At 40.2% G+C, this 16889-nt stretch overlaps 1 protein-coding gene across 2 annotated transcripts in view; it reads left to right on the top strand.

The window, feature by feature from the left end:
* Nucleotides 1-16889, top strand: part of NBAS (NBAS subunit of NRZ tethering complex) — a 269220-nt gene that overhangs the window by 225703 nt on the left and 26628 nt on the right. For both annotated transcript variants that reach the window (XM_019751941.2, XM_074331709.1), the window contains 4 exons: nt 243-461; nt 3964-4166; nt 6284-6373; nt 7926-8121. In XM_019751941.2, the coding sequence (XP_019607500.2) occupies nt 243-461; nt 3964-4166; nt 6284-6373; nt 7926-8121 (708 nt within the window). The remainder of the gene's footprint in view (nt 1-242; nt 462-3963; nt 4167-6283; nt 6374-7925; nt 8122-16889) is intronic.

Genomic DNA, 16889 nt, shown 5'->3' with positions numbered 1-16889 from the left:
CCTACTAATTGATTAAAGTTGTATACCGAGTTTCCCCCAGAATAAGACCGGGTCTTATATTAATTTTTGCTCCAAAAGATGCATTAGAGCTGATTGTCCAGCTAGGTCTTATTTTCGGGGAAACATGGTATGTTAAAATTGTACTTTGTTCTCTCTGTGTCACTGACACCTTACTAAATAGGCCGTATATAATGATGCAGGGCTGGGTTGTCTCACTGTTCAGTATTCTGTTGTTGTTAAAGCTGTCTGTGGAAGCGCGGAAAGAGATGACTAGAAAGGCTATTAAGACAGTCGAACATTTTATTGAGAAGCCAAGGAAAAGAAGTTCAGAAGAAGACGCTCAAGAAGCCAGTGATTCCAAAGTGACCTACGCAGACGCCTTGACTCACCTGCAGAAGTCGCTTGCTCACCTGGAAACCCTCAACCACAGCTTCGTCGTGTCTCTGAGGAACAGTGAGCAGGTAATGGAAGGAAAACTTCTGTTCTAAGTTCAGCCACTCGGATAGTATCAGTGTGTTCTTTCATTTGCCCTTTAAAGTTATGTCAGTAGTTTCACTAGGGTTTTCAGTGCTGCAGATTGAAAATGGTCCTCAAGCCTTTATCCTTTAAGTTCCTCATTATCACTTGTTGTCAGTTGGGTTTTCATTTCTATAAAAAGGATTTTAGGCCACTTCACACCATTGATAACCTGGGAGGAAGAGGTGAGGAGATGGGAGCGCTTGTGAAAGCTGAGAAATGGTGGTAGAGACAGTGGTTTGCCAGCTCCACTTAGCTGGTAGGTGTTATGCTCCCTAACTGAGTAACGATAGATTTTTTCCCCCCTAATTTTCAGAAAAAAATCAGAAATAACCACCCATGCCTGTTTCAGTAGTTTGTTTGTTTGTTTTATAAGTTTCAGGTGTACAAAACAATGTAATAGTTAGAATTTCACCCCTCACAAAGTGATAATTCTCCTCTCACCTAAATCCCAACCCAATTCCTTCCAACCTCCAAATTGACCCTTCACATTTAACCCCAAATTCTAGCCGTAAACTAAGCCCCAGCCACAATCATTCTCTGATCCATCACCCCGCTCCTTGGGGATAGCAGAATGTGCCTTTGCAATGAGCAGGAGGTCTGGGTAGGGTGGGACAGCCACAGCCAGCCCCAGGGAGGCATCGGGTGTCTGGAACAGAAGTGAGCCTCCTTGGACAATGGAGTGACTTACTTGGTTTTAATAAAAGACTCTGCAACATCAAAAAAAAAAAAAAAAGTCTATTGCCTCTCTGACATCGTACGTATCTATTACAATTCCATTGACTCTATTCCCTACACTGTACTCCACATCCCGTGACTATATATATATATATATATATATATATATATATATATATATATGTGTAAAATCATAGTTGACATACACTATTATTCAGTTTCAGGTATACAGTGCAGTGGTCAGGCAAGTAGTTTTTTTCTAATTGTGTATACTCATCCTGTTTTTATGTTGCATGTTTCCAGTATAACTTTATTACTGGTATAAATTGTTTTGCTTGTAGAACTGTTCCTAGCAGGTTTCTAGTTGAGACCCTCGTGGTGTCTCAGAAGCCACTCTCATGAGATTCAGGAGACCCTGCCCGTGACGAGAACCTCAAAGGACTAGGCTGTTAGGACTGCGAGGAAACCTTCTGCGGTCGTTAGAGCTTTTGTTCTGTATTGTCACACAGAACGCAGTCGTGAGAGTTTTACAGTCTTTCCCGTAACTGAAAAGTTGATAAATCAGTAACTATGTGGTTTCATATAGGTGAAAACAATGTTTAGATATATAAATAATATTCCATTTACCCCTTTAATTCTATGGTCAGAGAACTCGTGAGTGGCCACTAACTCGTAAGAGGTCTTGTATCTTACTGTGTTACCCGAAAATAAGACCTAAGCCCTAGCATGATTTTTCAGGATGACATCCCCTGGACATAAGCCCTAGTGCATCTTTTGGAGCAAAAGTTAATATAAGACCTGGTCTTATTTTCAGGGAAACACGGTAGACCTCACATGTTTATTGAACTGTATTCTTAGCTTGTAAAAAATATTCCTGACTAGAAAGACCAGTCAGTGGAGAGGAGTTCAGATAATGAACAAATGAAAGACGTCAGAATTTGTGTGAGACAATAAATGCAAACCCCTCATGGAAGCGCTAATGGGAAGAATTCAGAAGTCTGATAGCAGCTTCTATTTCATTTTCTATTTTTCAGTGTCTTTTAGTCTGTCTACTGGATAACATTAAATAATGGCATGGGCACTAGAGAAGGCTTGGCAGGGAACAAATCGGTTGTACCAATCTTGATTTTATCCTGCTGACATTTACAATGCTATAATCCATAATTACAACAACTGGGGTAAACTTGGACTCTTCAAGTAAAAGTGATTTATACTTATTAGTATAAAAGTGTTTCATTACATAAAAAAATTTAAAATATTTATTTTTTAATTGAATATACTATATTCAAATCTGGGGAAGTGTCATTACCGTCCTTGGAACAAGTATTGTCTTTCAGTGAGTAGAATAGTGCGTTGAGGCCAGGAAGGTTATTAACAAAAACAGCGTTTGTTGGTTTAAAGGTACCAAATGGCTACTTGCAATGCTGTTCAGTCAGACCCCACATGGTCCGCAATAGGAGACTCTTCTGGTTCCTAAATTGGACATTCTTTGATTTTGTTAAGCCACCTTTCATAGAAAATGCTGGAAAGAAACTTTGAATGTCATACATTTGTCCCTTTTACGTGTAGGCCTTGATTTTTAACCTCTAACTATATACCTGGCAAAAGAGCAGCTTAGAACTCAAGGATAGGACTGTCTAAATGAAAGGCCTTCATCCGATGGAGACTCGGTCCCCTCCTGTCTCAGGGAGGGTACTAGCCATTGCCCTGCCTAACTCATAGGCATTTTTAATTTTAATAGAAAGTTTCACAGTGGGGAAAATAGTAAAACAAAATCTCACGTGCCCAGCTTCCAGCTTCGACGATTGACAGAATGTGACCCATCTTATTTCATGCATACCCCTACCTGCCATCACCCTGCTCTTGTGGATTATTTTAAAGACAATCCCGGTCATCGTTTCATTTTATCCATAAATACTTCCATGTCTACTTCTGAAAGACACACTTAAACACAACCACTACACCAGTAACACAATAAAAACATCATTAACAGTAATTCTTCCATATCATCAAGTATCACATCGTTGTTTTGAAAGAGGAAATTAAGGTCACGTGGTTGTTTTGCAAGATGAAACAGTGTGGTCAGGAGCACGTGTGAGACTGAATAACCTGGACAGCGTGGTGAGCACGAAGCTCCCATACTGGCTATGCTGAAAGCACGTTTGTGTCCCGTTTCTTAAATGTTGGTTTTTACAGGTCTTATCAATGAGGGACAGGCATTGTGACCTGGGACTGGGGAGGGCAGACTTTCATATTCTACTCCCGACTCCCTCGGTGGCCAGCCGTGTGACTTCGGGTGTGCTACCGTCTTGGGTCTTCAGTCGCCGTGTTGATAAAATGGACTAATTAAAGCTCCTTGAGGGATTATTATAAGCATTACATTAAATAACATACGCTCCATCCGTGGGTTCATGGAGAGGCTCAATACGTTATAGCTGTTATGTGGTTGTAGCACAATCATAATAAAAAATGGCACTTGATGAGCATTATCTTGTGCCTGATGTTGTGTTATCTCACTTAATGGTCACAACCCCGCTATTCACTGGACCCTGTTATTGTCATCCTCGCTTTACAGATACTGAAATCAGAGGTCACAAAGGCCCACTAAGAATTGGCAAAGCCGGGCTCTTGACAACCACTGCATGTTCTTTGTGGGTTTGTGGTTATGATGGATTTACTCTGAGAGTCTCCAAAATGGTGCACTGTGTACATGCAGACGTTTCATTTGTGTTGGCTATTCAGGTGTTGAATCCACATTGTTTTTTTCAGGAACTTCTGCAGAAGTACAGTCACCTCTACGATCTGTCCCGATCAGACAGAGGGAGACTCCAGGAGCAGGCTGTGGCCATGTGTTTAGATGGTCAGCCTCTGAGGATGATTCAGCAGCTGATGGAGGTGGCTGTCGGCCCTCTTGACATCTCCCCCAAGGATATAGTACAGAGTGCAATAAGGAAAATCATCTCTGCGCTGAGGTAAGCTGTGAAACAGTCACTGAGGAAAACCGGAGGGGATATTTTGCCGATCATACAGTGCTTGTTTCATAAAGATAAAATACCACTGTAATGCAGGGTCTCTGGTCCCGCTCTTGGCGGGTGGGCACAGAATATGGTGAGGCCGAAAAGGACCACCAACGGAGCCATAGATAGGGGAGTCATACCACTATATTCTCGCTGGCGGCTGGGTTGGAGACACAGGAAGCAGGAGCCACACGATCCGCAATCCGCTTTTCAGCCTCACCATATTCTGTGTCCACCCGCCGAGAGCAGGACCAGAGGCCCTGCATTACAACCTCATGCATGCATAAGCACTTTGTAAACTCTGAAGTACTTTATAAAAGTGAGAGATATTTTTGGTAGATTTCTCAAAGTCTTATGTCTTGAGAACAGAGAACCATGAAAATGTTTCATTATTGTTATTGTGTGTAATATGTCAAGAAACTAGCTAACTTTTGGTTAGATACCCCCTGCCCCCAAATTATTCTTGAAATAAGGGAAAGGCCAAAATGTCGTGGGAAACAGCTGAGTGTCATACTGTCATGTGACCACAGGGTGCATTTTCAGATATTGCCTTTTCTAACTTCCCCTCTTTGTAGCAGTGGGAAAATGGTTCCCAGAGGTTCTTTTGAATTACACAAGGCAAGGTTAATCGTATACTGAAGAAGTTAGACATCTGTTAAGTGTCTTAAGACATTATTTACCTGCAGTGAATGGCAAAAAGAAGCCCCACAATTGAGGAATTCTAACTTTATGCTGATATGCTGGTGTCTTTATGGGAACTCATCCAAGAGGATTAGAAAAACGGGGGAAGGTTAAGCTAAGAAAATAACGAGGCATCAAGTGCTTTCTGTGAATAATACAATTAGACTAAAAAAGATTTAGTTGTGTTTAATTCATGCTCCTTTTAAGCATTCTTTGTAATTCTGTGTGGCTCTTGAGGAACTTTTTGATTAAACGCATGTCAGTTTTTAGCAGCTGAAATCAAATGAGCCTTTATCAGTTTAATTACCCTGGCTTCAGACAGTTTTCACCTTAATGCTCTGAGGTATCTGGTAATTTTATATATAGAGAAATAAAATGTGACATTTTTTAGAAATAATAGCTGCCAAATTAATAAAACTTTGTTCTATTATTAATAATATGTCTCGATGGTGGTGGTTATAAGAACTACTTTCCTCTTTCAAATGATGATACTTGTTTGCCACATTTTGTTTCTTTTGATCCATAGTTTTCTTTTTATTGTTTCTTAAACCAAGGTTTAGATGGAGCTCACAAAAATAAACATTTTGAAACATTAATGCTTTGATACATTTAGTTTATTTCCAAACAATTGCATTTTTATTAATAATGAAAATAAAACATGACGTGATATTTTTACGTTTATAAAATTCTGACCTAACGTATGTCTCTTTCCCTTCACCCAGTTCTACTAAAGATTTGGGTCTGATCTAATAAATGTGCTAAATACAGAGAAGACATTCAATAAATGTGAATTAAATCTTTTGGCAACAGAAGGAAAGGGAACATTAGTTCAGCTACCTCTTTTTCAAAAGAAAAGAAATTCCTAAATATCCATAACATTTGCCTTTGAGAAATTTAATAAAATTTAGTAGACATAAAATAACAAAGGCAAGAAAATATTTGAATCCAGCAGTTGATTTAAGTCGTAAAACTTAAATTATTCAGGAAACTCCTCTAAAACTTCTCTTTCCTCTGTTGCATTTTCGGAATTCACCAGAGTTCCAGACATTCACATTTGTACAGTGGGCATAACAATAGGGCCTGTCTCGTGGGCTGTAGGGATTATTAAATGGCAGAATACATATAAAGCAATTAACAGTGCCTGATATCTACTAAGTACCATGAAAATATGAGTATTTTGATAAAAGGTCAAGTGGGGAATTTAGATGATTGTTACATGTCCTTAGCATGTGGCGTAATAGGTCTCAGTTCATTTGTGGCACAGCCCACGGCTGGCTGTGAGCCGGCAGTGTGTGCTGCCAGCATCCAGCCGCGTCCATCTGAGTGCAGGTGCCACGCTTGTGTCTGAGGCTGGACCTCTTCTCATTAGTCTCCGCTCTCTCCCTTCGCAGTGGGGGCAGCGCTGACCTCGTCGGGCCAGGGGACCCACTGCAGGTCCTGGAACGTGTTGTCGCCGCCATCCACGCCAGCGTGGACAAGGGGTAAGACGAGGACGTGTTTGCCGTCTCGTTTAATGGTTTTCCTCAGAGTCTCAGAATTACTTTTACTGTCCATGCGTACAAAGCTTCCAGGCCTAAGCACCGTTTCTAGGCGTTTCTGAAGCTAACGCTGAGCACTTTCTGAGTAACGAAGGGGCGTTTTTGCAGATGGAGACTCGGTTCCCACAGCTGCATGCTTCCCCGTCAGCTCCAGGAGGATGCTCACCGTCTCTCCTGAGCCTCGTGGGCTGTGAGAGCCTAGACAGCGTGTCTTCTTACCTCCGTCCTCAGAGGCCAGCGGGAGGAACTGCTCTGAGCTTCTTCGAGGGGAAGGGATTCACATCCCCGAGACGTTAACTGTGTTGGCTAAGCATGGACATTCCTAGAGTGTATGCATTTTTTTAAAAAAGCTTTCTATATGTTAGATCCGTCTTGTCTGAGGAGTAAGAGTACATAGGCTTTATAGGTCTAGACAGCTAGTGTCTCTAATGCCATTTTAGAAAGAACGTTTCATTCAGGTGCAGTTGTATTGATAGGAATAATGGCACCAATGAATTAACAATTAAGTACCTCCCAGAGTTTGCTCTCATGTGTCTGATATCCATGTCAACCCTGTAAGGCCTCGCCCCAATTGTCTTGTTTTAATGGAAAATACGATATAATGATGATAAAGAAGCTTTTGAGAAAACTCCGCATAGTTCCATTCAGTAATATAATTGTTTTTATTCGCACATTATCTTCTATGTAGTATTGTTCCGGTATAGATACATTTTTATCTAGTTTGGATCAAAATCTATAAACATCTCTTTCTTGCTAATGTAACTTTTTTTCCATTTGTCTTTATAGATTTAGTGATTATTATTATTATTATTATTTGATGGCTCCATATGTTGTTGCCGTTTTCAGATGAGAGTAGAAAAGCTCAGAGCGCGAAGTTGACTTTTCCCAGAGTCGTAGAGCTGGGAAGTAGAGCCAGGAATCCAGGCTGGCTCCACGTCATGAGTTTCAGCACTCGGGCCTTTAGAGCGTGTTTCCTTGCAGTGCTTTGTGCCACGGGTCTGAGCGAAAGTAAGGAGAGGGTCCCGCTTGCGATGCTTTTCCATAGTCAGCTGTATGGCTTATCCTAGCCAGAAAATAAAGTGGAATTTATAATAAGTACTTTGCATAATTATTGTCAACTAGTAATATATAAATGTCAACTAGTTTATATAAAATTACTAGAGTGGTGCCTGCACTATTAGTATCGTTCATAGAAATCAGCATACTACTTATTAAACTTTGTGTAAGAAGTAGCATAGCTAAGGACATATTGATTAATGATGATTTTTATCTGCTTTATATAACTCATTTTAATGTGACACTGTTTAAAAATTACATTCATTTTATATAGTTTTAACTACCTGCTATGGTTTGCTATAATTAAAACCTAAGTTTTTCCTCTCAATAAGAAGAAATAGTTACCCAGGGAGTAAGTGTTGAAGTCAATCACCATATTTGGTTACTGGAAGAATAAAGACTCAGGAGTTTCTCTCTCGCCCTCGTTTCTGCCCTGCAGAGAAGCGCTGGTCTCCTCCGAGGAGTTGCTTGCGTGGCTGCGACCTTTCTGTGCTGATGACACGAGGCCCGTGAGGCCCCGTATCCAGGTGATGCAGATTTTGGGACAGTCGTTCCACCTGAGTGAGGAGGATAGCAAGCTCCTCGTGTTCTTTAGAACAGAAGCCATTCTCAAAGCCACGTGGCCCCAGCGACAGGTAAGGGAGCATCTGATGGCTTAGGGGGTATTTTCCCTGTTAACAACGATCAGAGGTTGTTTCTTGATGACTTTAATCTGCCTTCCAGTAAATAGTTGGCCTGCTCATGCCAATTTCCAGTACGTTCATCAGTGCAGCTATGTAGCAGTTAATATGTGCAATAAAGTTTGTTTCTCTTTTTCCATGTGTTTTAGTATGTATATGCATGGTAGATGTTGTCTTAGTCACTTAACACGCGTGTGCCGTTTTTCTCTTCAAAAGGTACAGTCAGGGATTTTCACAGTGCCAGTTATGGCGGCTCACCCTGTCCCTGGAGAAACACAGATCTAAACAGAAATGCAGTTGCAATTTAGCGAATTCCTTTCTTTCGTGCTCTACCCAGGTACTCAAATACCTACTCTTCTCTTCTGTACCTAGATGGAAATACTGTCACAGTCACAGTGGATCTCAGTTTCTCCATCCTCCACATCCCACTCAGTCCCTCCTTTCTTTGGAGCCTCCCCTGACCATTTCAAACATAATTGAATGTTGAGTTCCACACTTGAGCTTTAATTAATTATTGTTGTAATTGTTATTAAAAGTATTGCCTCCCCACTACCATGAAAACTCAGAGTCCCAGGAGGATGTACTTCCAGTCTTTTGAATTCCTGTAAGGTTGCTGTGCACATACTCAGAGCTTACATATTTGTTGATTGAATAAATGGGAATGCTAATTTCTAAATCAAAGAAACACGATGGCTGCTGAAGATTGGCTTAAATTCTAAATTGCTGTAGTCTAAAGGCATGGGATCTTAGAGCCCTGACTTCAGTCAAGTGCTTTAGCATGCAGAGGAGACCATATGCCAATAAAGGTTGGAGAATCAGACTTCCCAGATAATCTGCTCTGCGAGAGAGTTTCCTAGAAGTCTGACTCCAACTCGGTTCACCTTCTAATTTTAAGGCTTTGCTTTATAATTTATATGTTTTTATTACTACATTCAAAGAACAATGAATTTCTTTTTTAAACACAAACCAAATATTTTTGTGACTCATCTGAGAGCATCTTCATATTTATTGTCATATATTCTTCTTTCCCTCCATGAGATAAATAGGTAAATGCTGTTATCTATTCAGTAGAATTAGAGACATTGAGATTCAAAAAAGGTGTGCTTATCAGCAATTCTCTAATCTTGCCAAAGGATTGTATTAAAAACTGCTGAAACATGAATAGTACTGTCTGCTAAGCACTGTGACTGTATCAACATAGTTGGTTTCATAATTTTGCCTTGAATTACATCAGGGGACCACTACTGGCCCTTTTAAAGAGTAGTAATGAACACAAATGCAATAAGCTATGCAGTACATTCCAGGTCCTTGCCGTAGTGTAATAGATGTCGGAAGTATGCTTGTTCTCAGCACATGTGAAGGCTTACGTAGTGTCGCCGAGCTAAGCTCTAAATTGGGCCCCGTTGTTTTTGCCGTGTGGAACTTTAGACTCTGCCTCATCCTGAAGTGAATGAATGACCCCTCCGTTATGCACTCTACTGACAGAACCTCCATTTTTCAAGTTCGCGACTTTCTCAATTTCCTCTTCCTTCTTGGCTGGAGCAGGATGATGAGGCTCATTTCTCTGGTGGGAGCCTCACTTCATGTTATGTCAAATCTATATACCGAAAATATTACGACGCAGCATGGAGACCGGGTAAAGGGGAAAGCATCCATCTTACCTGTCATGTTGAAGCACTAGAACATACACTTTAATATTTGGGCCTACACGCTTCAGAAATAATATATATATATTTTCTTTTAGGCATTTCTCAATGTTCCAGTTACTCTAAGAACAAGTTGCAACTTTTACATGATTTCAGTGATTTCTGGAGATTTCTGAGATTTAATTCTTTGTAGTGTACCTTCTTCTAAATCTAGGATGTAAGGCAGCTTTGTCTAGAGTCCCTTTCCATGCACTTTCTAAACGCACTTGAGTTTATTGCACTGAGTGCAAACTGTTTTCTCTCATTTGCAAAGTCTGTACGTAGCTTCTCGTTTCATCACTGCTTTTTCGGTGGTGCAGACTTTTTCAGGCCCTCTGGGAAATCTCTCTCCCAGACGTCGCATGACTCCAGTAAAAGGCATCTCATGTCCTCCCCCCCCGACTCTACTTTCCCCCAGGTAAGAACAAGTTCCCTGTTCTTGGCAACTTATGATCTGACTTTCTTCAAGTATTTGGTAGTGAAAATAATTAAACTACAATAGTTCCTTAATTATGCTATTCATCTGTAGTCTTCTCCAAAAATAAATTAAATCAGCGAGTATCTCCTCCTCCTCTTCCTTTAAAAATTAAGTATTCCATGTCAGCCTGTCATTTCTGATTCAAATCTGTTTTGAAGGGCAAGTGAATGTGGCGGAACTCTGTCTTATAATAGTAAATACCTGTCTGCTCTGTGGAGAAAGAATGCAGGAAAACCGTGGCATCAGAATAGAAGCAGCAACTACTTCTGGAATGTCACAGAACTGTGCCCATCATTGAAATTTGAGGTCGTCTCTGTTATGGTGTTTTTAAAAACTGGGTAACCTTTCACTAGAGCAGTGAAAAGGTCAGGGCACTAGTGGACACATACAAGCACGTGTCTCCAGCTTCCCTCTACGGTTGTTTTATAATCTTCTTAGAGAAGATTCTTAACTGTGAGCCTTGGCCACTTGGTGTGTAAAATGGAACCTTGAACTAGAGGAGATAGTGGATGATTTACTCACCTCATCTGTCATTTCTTCCACACATTAAACTGTCATCTTCATCTTTATATACCAAACACCTAAAAGACCCCAAAATGTTGATTGCATGGGTTCTCGTTCTTCTTTATTTCTTCCTATCCTCTTCTCCATTCCCAAAGCTAATATTAAGCATAGCGATGGATTCTTACAGAGGAAAGATAAGAATAGATGGTGACATTACAATGTTCAATGACCAGAAAATATGGAACCGCTACCTTTACTGTGACTGGTAATCCTCTTAGGCAGATTTTGCATACATCAAAGAGGGACTTAATATTTAATTATCCTTGAAGTGCCCAAAGGAGTGGCCCGACAAATCAATGCGTTGCTGGGAAACCAGCCAGCTCCTACAAAATTGAACACAGAGTCTGTGGAGCCTGCTACCTCACTGGTTCTCAGAGAGACAGCAATTCCTAGCTTTCTAATGATTAGTTAACAGAATTAAAAATTCAGAGGCCCTCATATTTCAACAGATTGAGAGGCCTTCATTTCTATTCCAGAAATGTGCGCCAGTTTGGGGGACAAGGGGAGGGAGGAAGAAGAGAACAGAAAGTGGAGGGAGAAGGTGTGGATGTATTGTGTTAATTGCCTAAGTACAATTTATCTGAGTTTTTCAGGTTTTGTAATTTTCTGGTTAACTGGTGCATGAAAAATATAGATCAAATTACTGATATTTCCTTAAAAAATTCCATACACCATTACCTTAGTATTTTTCCCCCCGTTTTTATATAAATAACATGTGGCTTGGAGTTTCACCTTTTAAATTTTCTAAATTTTCAGTTGTAAGTGATAACCAGAAAGAATTAGTTTTAAGACAACTTCTAACCTCGTTACAAGTTCATGTATTTCGCATACTTTGACAAATGCAGAGACATATTTACCCTTTCTGTCAGAGGCCAGTTTGGCTTCATTTGCCAAAAATCCCAAAAACCGAAAAAATACACTTCTTTGTCAGACAGAGCTCAAAGAATAACAGAAAAGTTTAGTATGCGAAGTGATATTTAGTTCCTTGCAAAGAATTTATTGTTACCTTAACTGTTTTCAAAGCTAAGACTCACTGATGTATGATTTGCGTAATCAAATGTACAATAATATATGATGTTAAAAATATATGTGCACACATACATATAATATATCCCTAACAGGCATGAAATTAGATTCGTAGAACTAGAGGAGACTTTGAAAAGCGTCCCAGTCCCGTAATTATATTTTATAGAAAAGGAGATGGATGTCCAGAAAGGAAGTTACTTCCTCAGATTTTTAGCTTAAATGTCACCATTTCTAAAATGACTGCCTCCTAAATTAGTGACCCCGTCACAATCAATTTTATGACCCTTTTAATTCTCTTCTGATCACTTACCCACTATCTGCTAACTTCTACCTACCTATCCTTGTATCTGTTTGTTATATGATGTGTATCTTCTTCTATTAGAATATAAATTCCATGAGAACAGGGATCTTACAGACACTCATTAAATATTTGTTGAATAAATGAATATTAAATCTTAAAATCGTGTCCAAAATCACCTTTAAAATGGCAGGGCCAGGACTCCTGACACTCAGGCTGATGTTCTCGCCATGAAGGATGAAGGACTAGCCCACGCCGCTTCCTCCCCCCTCGCATGCGAGCAGAATGGTCTGCTTGGAATAATAGAGAGGTTCCCTGACGGAGCGGCCTGCTGCTCTTAGGTTGATACTGTTTAATTTGCCATAATTTGCTGACAGTGATTTTTGACCAGACAGTTGCTTCTCCTGTGGAAGCGTACACGTACACATATTTGTTCAGATGGGAGCAGAAGATCTGAAATGTTAGACTAGAGCTCCGTGTGCCTTTTTACCTAAGATGATTAAAGTAGAGAGAGCACCAATATTTACAGGGTCCTTCAAGTGTTTGAAGACCTCGAGAGTCTCTTTTTATAAGTAATGGGTTCTGTCTTTTAAAGCGTTGCCCTCCCGTCACTGGCACCACTGAGAGGAGAGGGGCTGTGGAGTGTAGAGTGAGTGCACATTTGAAACAGCCTTGCAAGGTGCTCACCACCGTCTCTGAGCTTCCATCAGGCCCTGCGGCCTATTTAAGGTTGCACCGCTTGTGAATGATAGAACTGGAGTTCAAACCCACTTCTGCCTGGTCCCAAAGCCTGTGTTTCTGGCCCAGTACCACACTTCTTCCCGCTTGGCAGCACTGACACGTGGCCTCCAGAAAGTGTGTTCTGCTGGGCTTTTACTCTTTCCACTGTGGATTTACATGGGCTGAATATGATTAGGCCTGAAGTCGTGAGTTTGCTCAGAGAACAGAAATCATTGCTTCATCTTTTAGGGTTTTTCACTGTGATACGTAGCGCTGTGTCTGTTAGCAGCTGCTCCGTTCAAACATTCTGAGAAGTGCCACATTATTGGACAAGAACACTCGGTGACATATTCACGAAGGTTCTTCGGGCTCAGATTACATGCTCTTCACTCTGGCAATAGAAAAAGAGACGAGGCAATTAGTAGTAAAGTGTTGGGCTCTTCACCACACAGACCTGCATTCAGATCGCAGTTTTCACCACTCACTAGTTCCGCAACCTTGGAAAAGCTGCTAAACTTCTCAAACCTTAGTTTCTGTGTCTATGAAATGGAAACAGTATACAGTGGTTGTGAGGGTTAAATGGGATAATAACATGCAATGTTCTAACTCCAGTCCGGATAAATGGACCCCCTTGGTGTGGGGCCCCTAATCGGGTGGAGGACACAGATGTGGGAACCGAGAAGCAAATAGGCTAAAAGCGCGTGGGTTTGCGGAGGGCAGAGCGGTTCTGCTGGAGGCAGTAGCGGAGACTGCTCGGAGCGGGGCTTGCACTGAGCTCAGCGCAGCTGCCAGTAGTGCGGGAGTAAAGGCAAAGCCACCAGAGGCGAAACTGCAAAGAAGCAGGCCAGACTGAGGAGAGCCCCGGGCCTGTGCAGGTTTTCCCTCGGTGGTGCCGAGGCCGCGTGGAAGGGAGACGCCGAGAAGCAGCAGGATCACATCTGTGGTTTTTCTTTTACACTTAATGATATTTGCAAGTTTGGATATTCCCAGCCAGTAATTGTGCTGAATATATGAGATTTATTTGCTCTTGTTCTTTATTGTTTTGGAGGATGTATAGGTTTTCTATATATAGAATATATAGGAAGCCACATAATTCAGTGGCCACCATTTTCTTCTGTGCTGCAGAAGTCTCTCTGGATGCCTTCTAACTGGAATAAAAAAATTAGAGTCAAAATAAAAACTGAATGTTACAGCAAAAATCTGTTTTCACATAAGCTAAAAAGATGCTACAGATGATGCTACATGTACTGTTAGTTTTCATGTTTTTTTTAGGGCCTTCTAGGCACCAGGCATGAAGCTTTGAATGTATATTACATCATTTAAGCCTCATAATAACCCTTTGATGTAGGTGATCTTCTCACTCCACTCAACACATGACATTTGCGAAGTATCTCAATGCTGGAATGAGGCAGAACAATGTGTAATAATGAACTATCAGTACTAAGAGCCACCATAGTGACTCAGTGTTAACTCCAGGTTAGGTACCTAGAACGTGTGTGTGTGTCTGTATGGATGGTGCATTGTATTATGTTACGTATTGTGTTATATTATGTTATATTCGCAAAGTAACATGATATGTTAGGTATTATTGCCTTATTGTTACATATGAGAGCACTGAGGCTCAGAGAACCTCCGTTTTCACGTGGTCACAGAGCTGTTAAGTGGCATGGCCAACATTCAAATCTGAGTGTGAATGATATACTACAGTGAAAACTTTCCAGCTCCATGAATTATGCTATTAATATTTCATCAACTTGAACTAAAAAACAAAGTCTGGCCTTAAAACAGAAGCTTCAACAGCAGCTCCTTAAATTAGACACACATGTATTTATAGGGGCTTATTATTATTATTATTATTATTATTATTTTATGTCATGACTAGTTATTTGTCCTAGAGGAAAAATTTGTAAGGCAACATCTTTCTCTTCTTATTTTAACACAAAGTATTTTCCTCTATCATGCGTCTCATTTAAAAAAAAGTCCCATATTATATTTAGCCAAGTGGAAATACGTATTTGTTGAAGTGCACCAGCGCATATGGTCGTGCCCTCATTTCTGTTTTCCTTATCAGGACACCCTTCCCATGGCAGACCTCGTACCCTTCGCATGGGCTGGGGAAGGTGGTTTGAATCTTCAGGCTGTCTCAACAGCACATTCTGCCTTTATTACAAGCAGTGCAAGACGGAGTACTTATGAAATTCTCCCAGTACCTATATCTCCTCTAGTTCTTTGCTGTAGAAGTGGAAAAATCTGTCAAAAAATAGCTACCTAACTTTAAGTATTTAAACTTTGGTGCTATTTCCATAATTTTATATTTTCTATTTAATAAAACTCATACTCAGAAATGGATATGATCATAATTTATGTTCTGTTGATATTTTCTTGTCTAATAATAACTAATTACTATACTTATTAGTTACAATACTGTTTTTTGAGTATTTACTATGTACCAGGCATGGGTCTAAATACTGCTTAGATTGCTGGGGTAATCCACCAGCGTATGACAGAGCCCAACAGTTTATGACTGTTTGGTTTTCTAAAACTTTGACTTCCTTCACCAGAGAGTTGGGTTGGACCCAGTGGACACAACAGACAGAGTTGGCCACCTGAAACCTTACTAAAGGGGTAGCTTTACAGACAGGGTCCAGCATCCTAGAAATCAGCTCTGTCGTCTTTTTATATTTCTGTATATCTATCAAAGGAGGGATTTTTGTTTGTTTTGTGTTTTGAAGCCCTGCATACAGAGACAGCTCAGTCTGACTTACTGTGTTCATGAAAGGAATTGCAGTTACTTGGCAACTTTAAATCAAGCGTCATCACGTGAGTCCCTTATAGAAGCAGCCTAACAGCTCATCAACTCGTATGGAAGACAGTATAGTGATTAACATCACTAGTATCAATAATAATCCTCTCCATGTTGGTAATGATTTTCTGTTTATACAGTACTTTTATCTGCATTGACACCTATTTCACATCCACAAATACCTGCAGGTAAAATAAGCTGTCAGTGCCTGTAGGCAGATTTCAGGGGAGGTGCCTCAATTTAAGAGAGTTCTGTTCACGTCCAGCAGCCACAGAGAAATTTAAGGTGAAAGCTGTTGTCGTCTGAGAAGCAGTGACTCAGTCCACTTTCTCAAGGACAGTGACTGTGTCTGATAAGGAGGCTGCAGCTACTTGACAAATTGACATACAGCAAGGACTAAAGTCACCTCATTCAATGAGGAAAGACATACTGCTTTCAGAGACAAAAGGGAAAGAGATACTCTTATGTCTGAGTCACATTTGAATTTCGCCCTTTGTCCTATGATGTATAGTTAGTGGTGTCAGTATGAAATCTACACAGTGCTCGTAAAATATTGGACATTTTCACCCCCAGCTCACCGGGAAAAGGACGGAGGTACTAAAAGAGGTATATGTGCCTTTTGTTTCCACTGGGGAAAAGGACAAAAATAAAGAAAATATAGTTAAAAAAAAAAAAAGGCAATTTCTCTCAAGTTTATTTTCACTAATCTGTGGAAGGTAATGCTTAAGAGTCATTTTAAATACTATGTTCATTACACAAGTAAATGTTAAAAGATAAAGTTAACCCACGATTCTGTTACCCTGAAATGGCCATATTTCTTTGTTTTCTTTTTCTGTCCTGTCCAGTCTATAGACATAATTCTTATTAGAAGAAAGCATAGCACGCATCTGGCTTTCTACTTTTTTGTATATAGCATATTATATAGTTGACAATATAAATAATATCATTGTGTGCCTGACATCTGCCAGTTTCTTTCCTGGCTGTTTAATTCACATTCTCTTATTCAATATTCACAACCATCATATAAATATATGCTACCTTCATCGTACAGAAGAGGAAATGACACCTCAAAAAGGTCCAAGAATGTCTCCAAAATAAACATTTTTCTGTGTTACTTGGACTTAATCAGCATTCTTTTGAAAGCTGCTT

This window comes from Rhinolophus sinicus, linkage group LG05 (assembly GCF_036562045.2).
Source record: "Rhinolophus sinicus isolate RSC01 linkage group LG05, ASM3656204v1, whole genome shotgun sequence".
Classification (NCBI taxonomy): Eukaryota; Metazoa; Chordata; class Mammalia; order Chiroptera; family Rhinolophidae; genus Rhinolophus; species Rhinolophus sinicus.
This window is presented reverse-complemented; position numbering and strand designations above follow the sequence as displayed.